Source organism: Microcaecilia unicolor, chromosome 6, assembly GCF_901765095.1.
Source record: "Microcaecilia unicolor chromosome 6, aMicUni1.1, whole genome shotgun sequence".
NCBI lineage: Eukaryota > Metazoa > Chordata > Amphibia > Gymnophiona > Siphonopidae > Microcaecilia > Microcaecilia unicolor.
In genome coordinates, this window is record NC_044036.1 from 100,927,327 (window position 1) to 100,939,964 (window position 12,638).

Below are 12,638 nucleotides of genomic sequence, written 5' to 3' on the forward strand. Positions count from 1 at the left end.
TGCGCAGACACTCATTCTTGGTGTCTTCAGTACTCAGGGCTCGACCATAGCCCTGTTAACTGTGTTCTCTATCTGCATATGCACAACAGAACTCAGGTATCCAGAGAGGCTCAACAGGAAAAGATTTTTGGAGCCAGATCGAAGTCCTAGACACTTGCATTGACATCAGTGTCAGCAGCGGCGGCGGCATCGACGTCAAAGACTGCATCGGTCCCAGGTATGGTTGCTTAGAGACCTATGGACGCTAGAAGCAGTAGTGCATTGCTTGGGTCCCTACCTGTCTCGACATCATCTGCTGCACAGGTCCCATGTCTGACTCAACCCCTAGGCGACGTGTGGATTTGACGTCCTCATCGGTACCAAGGAGTCTCGATGCCAAGCTTTGGGCGAAGGATAATAAGCATCATCATTGGTCCTCCTCGACGCATGGTGCAGGGAGCTCCAGGGCATCGAGATAACTGGCACCCGAGAAGCATCGGCACTGGGAGGATCGCTCCCTCTCCATTCAAGAAGTGCCAATGTGCTGGTCTCTGAGCAGCCAAGACCTGGCTTCCGTCTTGACCCCAGTGGTTCTGCAACCTGTCTCTGAGACAGCACCCCAGCTTTTCCTGATGTCGGCCTTAAATGTGCATATCCGGGCCTTGTTACCTGAACTGCTGGATATCCTCATGCAATGGTGTGCGTCGGTACTGGGGGTGCTTGTGCCTGTTGTACCTCCTGTTGCAGCCTTGCTTGGCCCTCAGCCTGCCGTGTGGCCTCCAGTGTCGGTACCCCCTCGACATCAGTATAGAAAGCTTCATTGGAGTTGTTGCGGGAGCCAGCTCCTCGACACCCCTCTTGGGGTCATGGTTCCTCTACGTCGAGGCAGGCTTGGTCTTGACACTCCCATGCAGAGGTTTTGTCCAACACCGATGAGGAATGCTCATGGGAGTCAGAGGAGGATCCAAGGTACTTTTCCTCGGATGAGTCCTATGGCATCTGAACCCTCCCCTCCACTTGAAAGGCAATAGTCTCCTATGGAGAACCTTTCATTTCCATCTTTTATAAAGGAAATGGCTGCGGCCATTCTATTTCCTGTAGAAGTGGAGGACGAACCCAGGGCTAAGATGCTTGAGGTCCTGGACTGTACATCTCCTCCTTGTGAGTCTGTGACTCTCCCTCTCCACGAGGTACTCCAGGAAGTCCAGATCAACACCATATATCAGATCCACAGTACACCTGGTTTTAGTAGGCCCCAGTTGCCTCACAATTCCATGGTTGTGGCATCTGCTCTCAAAAGTACTAGAGACTATGCTCAGCACTTCCAGGCAGAAGCTAGAACCTTGAACTGTTTCGGGAGGAAGATGTTCCAGGCTTCAATGCTCGTGTCCCGTATTCAGTCTTTCCAGCTCTTTGAGTATCTACTTGCGGGACTCGGTGCATAAGTTGCTGGACTTGGCGGAATCTCTCCCGCCAGAGCAGGCCAAGTTGACCAAGCAGCAGCAGAAGGCGTGTCATAAGTTCTTGGCCAAGAGCACCTATGACACGTTTGCCGCGGCATCCAGGATCTCTTCTCAGAGTATAGCAATGCACAGACACTCATGGCTGCGTGTCTATAACTTAGAACATTCTGTTCAGCAGAGGTGAGCGGATGCCCCATGCTGGGGGGAATAACCTTTTTGGAGAGATGGTTGAGGAGTTCACTGACCAAATCAAGAAACATACTGATAACTATCTCTTCTCTCTCCCGCCGGATACCTTCAGCACCTGCCTTCTCATCCAGGAGGTATTTTGGTAAGTCAGGGAAGGGTGCCTACTACCCTCAGAGGTGTAGGTACGCCACCCCCTCTTGCCAGCCTGCTCAGGCTGAACCCCAGCTTGCTCGTTCTTGTCAACAGTGTGCGCCTAAAGCCCCTGCTGTTCCCCAGCAAAAGCAAGGTCGAGCTTTTAACTGGCTCCAGTGGAGCATAGCTGCTGTCAGTGTCCATACCGACAACTTTCTGGTCTTAGGGAGGCTGACATTTTTCTACGAAAGGTGGCCCCTTATAACTTCCGACCGGTGGGTTCTTCAAATAGTCCATCTCTGATACATCCTGAATTGGCTTCAAAAACCTCCAAATTGTCCACCAAGAGCTCATTATTTCAGCTCTCAGCATGAGAAGGTACTTGCAGAGGAACTCTCCGTCCTTCTGAAGGCCCATGCGGTCAAACCTGTTCCACCAGGAGAAGAAGGACGAGGATTTTATTCCAGGTACTTTCTCATCCAAAAGAAGACAGGGGGGATGCATCCCATCCTAGACCTAAGGGCCCTGAACAAATTTCCTGATCAAAGAAAAGTTCAGGATAGTTTCCCTGGGCACCCTTCTTCCCATGATTCAGAAACATGATTGGCATAGGCGTAGTTTGTTTCATTTTTATTTTTTTGGGGGGGGGGGGGGGGGGGGGGGAGTGCAAAGGAAGGGGCGGGGCATATTAGCATATTCATTTGCATATATGTATATGCAAATTATGCTAATATGGAGGAAGGAAGGAAGGGAGCAAGAGCTGGCTTTTTTGGGGATATTATTTGGATATTACCTCATGCTTTTTTCAGTAATAATTCAAGGTGAGCTATAGTCAGGTACACTAGCTGTTTCCCTGTCACTGCAAGGTTTATAATCTAAGAGGGCAAGTCTGTAACTGAGCACCACAATTGGGCACACTGAGCACCAGTTTGATAAAGGCACCTGTGCACTTGCTTATGCCAGGTCAGTTTTATAGAATAGCATGTAGTGCACACACACACAACAATTATCTCAGCACTTATTTTCACCTGAGACAAAAGAAGGTTAAGTTACTTACCCAACACCACAAGGAGCAGCAGTGGGATTTGAACCAAGCTTTTTTGGTTGTCAACTTGGTGGTCTAACTACCAGGCTGCTCCCCCACAGGTTGGAAAACGTGGCTTTTTCTGCACTGAGACTTGCCTCTTATAATGGTGGCTTGGGGGAGCTTGGTACACAGTTCCTTCCTTCACTTCTTTTCAGACTCCAGAGGAGCAGGGGCATTGTGTTCCAGCTCCCCCTCCCCCCTTCCAACCAGCTTGTAGGGAAGAAAGGATTATCCTAGGGCACAGAACAGACACCCTGATTCCTAATTCAACCCTCTTTTCCTGTTGCTCCTACCCCTGGCCCGTCCACCTGCCCCTCCTCCACTTCTACAATTCCCCTTGTCTACAAATTGAGCCCTGGACACATTCCTAATGAGTGAGATATGGGATCTCCCATTCCTCCCCTTGGCTGTCTTCCACCATTTCCCCAGCTTGGCAACTCCTAAATCAAACTAAAAAGTGCTGGTCCTTATTTAAAATTACCTCTCGGCTCCAGAAACCCACTTCTTATAGCAGTTCCCCTACCTCAGAGTACCTTCTTCAGCCTTGATTCTGAACTCTTCTACGAACCTACCCCATCAACACCCCCCCCCCCAAATCACCCCCTAACTTCTCCAGTCCCACCTTTAAGTTATCCATTGCTCCACCCACTGGTCTAAGCTCTGCCCCCTCCCAGCCTCCCAAATCACCCCTCTAACTCCTCCAGTCTCGCCTTTAAGTTATCCATTGCTCCGCCCACTGATCCAAGCTCCGACCCCTCCAAGCTTCCTGAGCGAAAACAGGAAGTTGCAATACAGTAGGCGGGACGCGCCTAAGGAGAGAGAGGCCCCGACGCTGCCAGAAGGCTGACTGAATCACCGGTGCTGCAGGAGGGAGACGGAGAAGGCACGCTTCAGGTCAGTGAGTGCTCACGCGGACAGGAGAGACGGGCACACGAGGACTCGGGAGGGAGGGAGCAGTGTTGTGCCGGCTCTCTGGCCCTGCGTTTGGGGGGGACAATGCCCCCCCTCGCCCCCCCCCCCCAAACTATGCCCATGATGATTGGCTATCCTCTCTGGATTTAAAGACGCATATACACACACATCCCGATACATCCAGCCCACAGGAACTATCTTTGGTTTCGGCTGGGAACTCGCCACTTCCAGTACCACGTATTGCCTTTTGGCCTTGGGTCTATACCAAATGCCTAGCAGTAGTCGCAACATTGCTACGCAGGCTGGAGGTGCATGTATTCCCTTATCTTGACGATTGGCTGGTGAAGAGCACACTGGACAACAATGCTCGGGAGTCCGTGCAGAGGACTATTCGGGTATTAGAGCTACTAGGGTTCGCTATAAACAACCCCAAGTCCCATCTTCGCCCTGTCCAGAGATTGGAGTTCATTGGAGCACTGCTCAATATGCAGAAGGTTCAAGCCTTTCTCCCGGAACCAAGAGCGGATACTGTAGCTACACTGGCTTCCCAGGTTTGAGCCTTCCAGCAGGTCACAGCTCATCAGATGTTGAGGTTGTTGGGCCACATGGCTTCCACAGTTTGTGACACCCATGACACAACTTCACATAAGATCATTCCAATGGACCCTAGTCTCCCAGTGGGGTGGTGCCAAATGACAAGAAGTGTAGAAGATGTTATCCAAGTGTTTCCAGACCTTGTTCACTCTCTGTTCAATCCAATTTGACTTTGAGACTCCCATTCCAAATTTCTCAGCCTCTAAAAGTGCTGAGAATGGATTCATCTTTCCTAGGTTGGGGAGCTTTTGTGGATGGGCTTCACACCAAGGAGCCTGGTCAGTCCAGAAAACAGGTCATCAGATCAACCTTCTGGAACTCCTGGCAATCTGGAATGCTCTAAAGGCTTTCAGAGATTGGCTGTTTCACCAAACTGTACTCATTCAAACAGATAACCAGGTTGCAATGTATTACACCAACAAGCACAGGTGTGGCCCCACCAGGTATGGTATAAAGGAGACAACGTTACATTGCTTCTCTCAAAATGGTATGGGTTCTCCCTTGGTTGGCATGCATGGTTGTACCTATCAGGTCCAGGAATCTTGCAGGAGCTTCTCCTCAAGTCACTGCACTGGCTTCCGATTAGGTACCGCATACAGTTCAAGCTTCTCCTACTAACCTGCAAATGCACTCGATCTGCAGCCCCTCCCTACCTCTCTACCTTCATCTCCCCCTACGTTCCCGTAGCCTCCGCTCTCAAGACAAATCCCTCCTTTCAGTACCCTTCTCCACCACCGCCAACTCTAGGCTCCGCCCTTTCTGCCTCGCCTCACCCTATGCTTGGAATAAACTCCCGGAGCCCATTCGCCAGGCCCTCTCCCTGCCTATCTTCAAATCCTTGCTCAAAGCCCACCTCTTCAATGTCGCCTTCAGCACCTAACCACCATACCTCTATTCAGGAAATGGAGACTGCCCCAACTTGACATTTCTTCCTGTAGATTGTAAGCTCCTTTGAGCAGGGACTGGCCTTCTCTGTTAAACTGTACAGTGCTGCGTAACTCTAGTAGCGCTCTAGAAATGTTAAGTAGTAGTAGTAGAATCGATGGCTGTTTCAGATATAGTAATAGGATCATCTAAAATGATGTTTCTGAAAATCTGTTAAAACTGAGTCAAATGTGTCAAAGGACTAGCATTCTAAACTCAAGACATCTAACCTCAGATTGATAGTTACCTAATAGAAAGTTTTGGAAATAAGCCTTCCAATTCATAACTAAGATCATATTTTTTGCATTGGACTTAAAGGGTTTTGGAAATAAGACCTTCAATAGCTGCAGGGTTTCCTCTGCTTTGAAGTACATTTGTGATCTTGAATCCTATATGGCAGTTGTTACTTTATGCATCTTGTGTGTCCACAGGTAGTGTATGAGCCAGCTACCCGCTTTGTTGCGTGTAGCATAGTAGGGATCTCTAGGACCATGTCCCCCACTCCTTGACTACTGAAACCACTCAAAGTTGAGTTTTATTCTTTGCTTGTCAAGGGAGTAGAGCTCACTGTTTAATCTCCCCCTCTCCGATTTAAAAAAACTGCTCACCCGAGAGAGCCAGAGTGCAGGAGAATAGCGGGAAACTCGAAGAGTCTCAGGTGGGCTGGAGGAGGGGGGGGATCTAGTCTTTGCCAGCCTTATGCACAGGAATGCTTGTGGGCCAGCACTGCTTTGTGTGTGAGGGTCAGGAGCTGAACACAGCTGCCAGCTTCTCTGCCCCTCTTGTGATAGGCCATTATGGATGGCAGGAATGTCCTTGGGGAGACCCAAGAGTCATTCCAGCTATCCTCTGTTGGCAGTGGCTGACACCATGGATCTCGTAGTCCTGGTGCCTTTGATGGGAACACTGGCCATCTTTCTACCTTTTCTGCAGTCTGCTCAGCTGGAGCAGCTGCACAACTCCGCTGCTTAGGATGTACATACAAATCCTCTGACCCCAGCATCAGGGCCTTGGTCTTGGGGGGGTGGGGGGGGCTCGGGCTGGATTGGTTGAAACAGGATGGTCTTCATGGTAAATCAGGCACTGATGAGTGAAGCTGCATCCTTCCCTTCTTCATAAGGGTCTCGAGTTGGGGCTGGTCTTGTGGAGAGGGAGAACCTCTATCCCTTCTGGCTTACGGGTCCGTCGGAGACATCGCCTCACCAAACAGGGGTTGTGTTCTGGTGCAGGCTGCTTCTGAGCAGAAGTCCAGGCGGGTGTCACCTGAGCATAACTGTAGAGGTACTTAGTTGTCACTTCATTCGTTTGTGAGAGATTATAGACAATGTACTTGCCAAAGGTGAGTCATCCTTTGTCAGGATGGTTATTCAGGGGCCTTGTCTGCATCCTTTCAGTATATTCCAATTGTTTGGACTGGTATGGCAGGGACGATAAAGAAGGTGAAATATAATTGTACCTGTTAACATCCTTTCCTTGAGTGCTGTCATACCAGTCCAGCACCCACCCTAGAAGACTGGCTTTAAGGGACTCATTGAGTTCTCTGCGTTTTGGCCTACAAGTGTGGAGCTCCTCAGCTCGTGTCTGCACAAGTTGTATTCCAGAGTGCCCCCTATTCTTTCTTTCTTTTTCAATATTTCTATAATTATTTTTTCATGCTCAAAGTGTTGTGTATGTTTTATGTAACTCAGTGAAATAAATTCCACATTCATTTTGAATTGCATTTTTCAGACAGCAAAATGTAAAAGTTATACAAGGCTGTAAAGACTTTCACAACGCACTGTTAATCAGATCTCTTGCTTTTCAGTCCACGGCAGTATCAGTCACCAACCTTAGGCTCATCTTCTTGAAGATATTTGCAAAGCTGTATAACATGCATTCAGACTGCATTTGCCAAACACTGTAGATTTGATTTCTCAGTATAGAAACTGCTGTCTTTATCTTTTTTTATGCATGTTTGAAGATTTACTGAAAACGTCACTGACAAACATAAATTATTCCTTTTTTTTTTTTTTGTATATGTATCCCTTAACTAGTTAGTATCATGTGTGCTGCTGTACCATGGTGACTTGTCAGACAAAATGTGATTACCTGTATTTGTCCTCTTGTAACATTAGTTCAATGGATCCACATAGCTTCCCGTTTCCTATTTATGTAGCAGTATTTTCTCTTTCTCGTCTTTGCTAATTGTTCAACTGAGTGGCAGTTGGACTGTTGGTGTGCAGATCCACTGTCACACGTGGTCAAAGCATTTTTTGTTGGAAAGCTCTAGAAGCTCTCATGATCTTTGTGTGTAACTTTATTGAGCTTCAACCCATTGTACTGCAACTGAATTAAATACAATTTAAATAATATAGGCAGTGCAAGTGTTATTCAATTATTTGTTCTCCACTAACACAGATCTTTCTCCTAGAGGTAGTTGAATATCTAAATGTGGATTCTCCAGGAGTTGAAATATTTTTCTTTATTATATTTGTCATCATTAGTTCCCTGAATACAAGTTAAATAATTGTTTCAAAACATTAAAAAACCCCACATGTGATTTAAGTTTAAATATGGCAACAGAGCTATTTAATCTTTGTTCACATTCTACACATTTGCTTTAATTTAGGAGTTAAATGTTTTCCCCATTTCCTGTGAGTATAATCCCATGTTTGTAATTTTTTTTTTTGCTAAGATAGAACCGAAACTATAAAGAGTAATAGGCTATTTTCTCTAAGATTACAATTGTATCATTCAGATGCATATATATTTATATCTTTTTTTTAAAAATTGTTTATTTCAGTGGGTACACCCTATTATATGTCTCCAGAGAGGATACATGAAAATGGATACAATTTCAAGTCTGACATCTGGTCTCTAGGCTGTCTGCTGTATGAGGTAACAACACTAAATCCAGTCAGACTAAAACATGGTTTACTTGTTTGAGAAGGTGCTACAATGCCTTAGCAAATATGGCTTACTAGTTCCCTTTTTCTTGGAAACTGAAATGATAAACTTCAAAATGTGCTACACTTTGCATGTTTAGTTTGTATTACATGTTTGGTTAACTTCAAGTCTCGATTGTTGTGTTAGATGTAAAAACAATACTATGGCTAGCATTATAGAAGTTTAAAATACTAATAAGTTTAACTTTCAAAAGGGCAAATTATTTGTTGTTAAATAATAACAAAGTAAATGCTTTCAATATATTTGCAACCAGTTTGCATAGAATTAAATGCTTGGAAATTAAAATAGTTTAAAACATGTCTAGTGTTATGTGCTCAGCTGCCCAAAGAAGTATCTAGTTGCTGTCCCATATATTTTACTTGGCTATCTAAATCACTGAGAGGATGGCATTTTGTTTCTTGAAAGTCTGGGAAAACTCAAAAATATTCACATTTTTCTTTTGTGAACTTTTGGATACTTTTTGTGTGTCTATAGTTAGTTTCTGTGATGCAGATCGAATCACAGTCCCATTGAGTAAACTGTATCTTAAATCTGGGTGAAGAATAATCCAGTTCTTTGGGGGTAATCTCTATTAATGATACCATCAGAAGATTTTAATCCTAAATCATGGCACGGGCATTCTTTGTACTTTGTAAGATAACATCTGTGTGTATATATATATTTATATAGATATATAGTTTAGTCATATTTCAATTTTATTTGAAATATATTATTAGCTTTCTTGCTCAGCCTTCTAATTAAGTTTATTCAATTGTTAGGGGTCATTTTCATAAGCTGCAATATAATCTGGTTTAATGTGGGTTAAATGACTATTAATTCACTCAAGCTCATATATTGTTATTACATGGAAACTGCAAAACACAGCTTCACACTCACTGTGTAACGAAATGGGTACAGGAAACAGCTCACTTTTAATAGAGATCAATTGCTACCATTTATATAGTTTTAAGTGGAGAAAAAAGGCTTCAGTATCGCCACCCAGCCAGTCTGAGGTTAACCGACTATTAGGCTTGAGCTCAGCGTACCATCATTATGCAAAAAAAAAACCTCCACAACATAACCATATATTCACAGATCTCTAGTAAGCAATCTCATGTATCCATACGAGACAGGATTAATGTCTGGTTAACGCAGGACTTTTCTGCATGATATGCCGAGATGAATGCACCATTTTTTGGATTTTCTTTAGTTTTAATTGTAGCTTGTTCATTAATGTTCCCATTAGCACATGGTACCTGCAAAACAATTAAAGACAGAGAACTTTAGGAAGCAGTAAGTGCTCCCACGTTAACTCTGTGTTGGCGAGTTAGCACACACTACTACAAATGTGCTAGCTGGATAATGTGAAAACACCCATTCTCCGCCCATGGCATGCTGTTCTAAAATATGTTTTTAATAGGTAACATGCAGGCTACTGTGTGCAAACAGGCATAATACCGCAAAACACTTTAATGTGTTAGGTAGTAGCCTACTAGCATGCACTAACCACACATTAACGGCTTAATGCCCTTTAGTAAAATGGCCTCTTACTGATTATAATGGTTTTAATCATGAACCATAAATTTAAGGAGGCAATTAATGGATAGAATTTTATCTCGCATCTCATGTTTTGAAATTTTAGCTTGCTTTTTGGAATAGATTGTATAATTCTGATAATGTTTTAAAATTTTCAGATGGGGATATGATATACTATCCAGTTCTCAAACATCATTGTCGTAGGTTGGTAGTTAATCCAAACTCTTAGGTTTATTCGATGCTTGTGGTGAAAACCTATGATAAGTCAGGTCTTTCATCCATATAACACAAGGAGTATATAAATTGGACAAATGACTATTGTTTGGGCATTTTCAAATCATTTGTAGATTTTTAAATTATGACATCTACAGTACCTGTTGATCAAAGTCAATATGTTGCTTGAGATTTTTTGAAGAATTCTTTATCTTATAAATGTTGCAATACTAATGAGTAGCATGATTAAAGTGTAATATTCAGAACAAAGTAAATTGAAATTCAGACCCAAACAGTGTTCAGAGTGGCTCTAAAGTTTTATATGATCTTTTCAATTGTTCTAATTTAAAATCTCACAATTTTGATAAATATTGTATTTGCTGCTTTATCTTGGAGCCATGTTTACTAAGCTGCGCTAGATGGAGGTGTGTTAGCATTTTTAGCACGCACTGTGTAGGTGCCCACAATATTCCTAAGGGCTCCTACACAGTGTGTACTAATTTTGTGCATGCGCTAAAAACGCTAGCGCACCTTAGTAAACAGGGCCCTTGGTCTGCTCTGTTTGTTGGAGGACTCTACAGATTGATGCCTCTGTTGTCTGTACTTGACTTTTTAAACATTCCCTGAGTTGTAATTTTGATATAATTAATTTCCTTTAATGTAGTCAGAACGGTACAATATTACATTCTAGTAAGTTTTCTGTTGAATAATAAATGTTAATTCTCATTCTAGCTTCTTGATGAGCTTTTTATAAAATGTACTATATATTCTGACATTCAGGTAGCCCAGAAATCTCAAAAAATTTCTACTGTGGTTTTAATTGACATGCAGCATAGTAGACTTAAATTAAAATCAAGATGCTATGCTTTTGTTACATGGACCTGTACGTGTTAAAGTAGGTTTTACACATATCCTTTATTGTTCAGTGCAGTATCCACATCCTTACAGGGTTGTAGGTTGGTGGCTTACAGTTTAGAAAAAAAAAAAAAGCTGCCACCAGCCCTGAAGACAGACAGTGGGCTTTCGTCCCTCAGACGCCCCTAGAATACTAATCGGGAAAGTCAGACCCTGGAGGTCAGGGAGCAAGTCAATCATTCTAGCGATCGTCTCAGTGTGGAAGATCAAATTAGCCTGAAAAATTCAGCTGCTGGGAGGAGAGGGCAAGCAGCTGTCAGGGGCAGCAGCGAGATGCACTAATGAACCAGATGAATAGTGCAAAAGCTTGAAAATAAAAACAGGACAGTTGACATTTTTCATCTGTCAAAAGCAGGAGATGCATGAAAATATAGTAGTCCTATTTTAACCCCTTAGGGGACGTTCAGATTTGTAACACTCCAGCTTTCAAAGAAAAGTACTTTTTTAATGAACACCTCTTATAAGAAAATGAGCTCTTCCATATGCTTATTTTGTTTTGCATGCATGCACATTCAGCACTTACATTCATGTTCTTATGACTTCATTTTATATACCCTTTTAAAGCCATGCAAAGAGCATTTTAGTATTAATTGCTTTTTATGAGTTGTGAATTTTGAGGTGGTAATTTTTTTTATTTCTTGAATTCTTTATTAAAAGTAACTTTCCTTAATTGAAGGGGCGGTATAGTAAGTTAAAATAAACCATAATGGTTAATTAAATAGATTCATTGATGATTTCTTAGGATATTTTTTTTTTCAGTCTTCAGTTATTGTTGATTTATCAGCAATGTTAAGGACACGAAGGAGTTAAATCTATATCTAGAGGACCGTAAGATAGATGAGAGCCATTTTCAGCTTGTCCTGTCCTCGCTGAAACTCACTGAGTAGCACAGGATGGACTAGCGTGTTTCACACACACACTGCCTGTCTGGGGAATGTACACATTGTCCTTCTAAAATCAAACTTATTAGCACATGTAGAAAAGGGTGACTGATTCTGGGGCAGCATTGTACTCCGTGCAGCATTCACTTGGCTGTTCAGGGTTTGGAAGATTTTCAATACTGAATGCTTTCTAGTGGATCTTTAGGCTTGTTCTGTTTATTATGACCATTTATTATTTCTGAAGATTTGAGTATACTTTAAGACTCTAAACCAGTTACACTATTACTATAAATATTTCCCATGCCAAATATAGGGTTTAATTAAGTGAAAGGTTGTGTAGCATAATTTTATTTTATTTTTTTAATTTATTAAGTATTCACTGAAAATAAACAGTTCACCATGGTCAATGATATGGGCTTACATGACTTCTTGGTGTGTAACTAATGGATGTTGTCAGTGTTTTTTTGGAAAAGGCATAAAAGTCCTTATCTGCATAAATAGGAACGTTCCTTTGCTGCCATTAATCCATAGCTCCCTTCAGTTCATTTTGTGTCCATCAGAATCAATACATTTTTTTCATTTTGTCCCTGCAGAGTTGCTTTTTAGAATTTTTCTCTTTTCTTCTGACTTAGTATTGTATCTTATTAGGGTTTTGGCACATTCTAAATTGATTGTTTTTCAACATTCGCTGAGGAGTTGGTTTGAATGGATGGACTAGCGGGGCTGTATAGTCTTTCTATCATCATGTTCTATTGTATGTTTCAGTGAGCTGGTCTGTGCTTTTTCTAGACACAACAATTAGCAGCAAGCTGCCTGACCAAATCTTTTCATTTCTTCACGCTATCTATACACACAAAATTTAATTAACAGGGGATGTGAGCATCTCCT

At 42.8% G+C, this 12,638-nt stretch overlaps 1 protein-coding gene across 1 annotated transcript in view; it reads left to right on the plus strand.

Annotated features, from left to right (window-relative positions):
* The window catches only part of NEK7 (NIMA related kinase 7), a 132,197-nt gene that overhangs the window by 86,913 nt on the left and 32,646 nt on the right, over positions 1 to 12,638 (plus strand). The window contains exon 8 of the mRNA XM_030206054.1: positions 8,063 to 8,157. Within this exon, the coding sequence (XP_030061914.1) occupies positions 8,063 to 8,157 (95 nt within the window). The remainder of the gene's footprint in view (positions 1 to 8,062; positions 8,158 to 12,638) is intronic.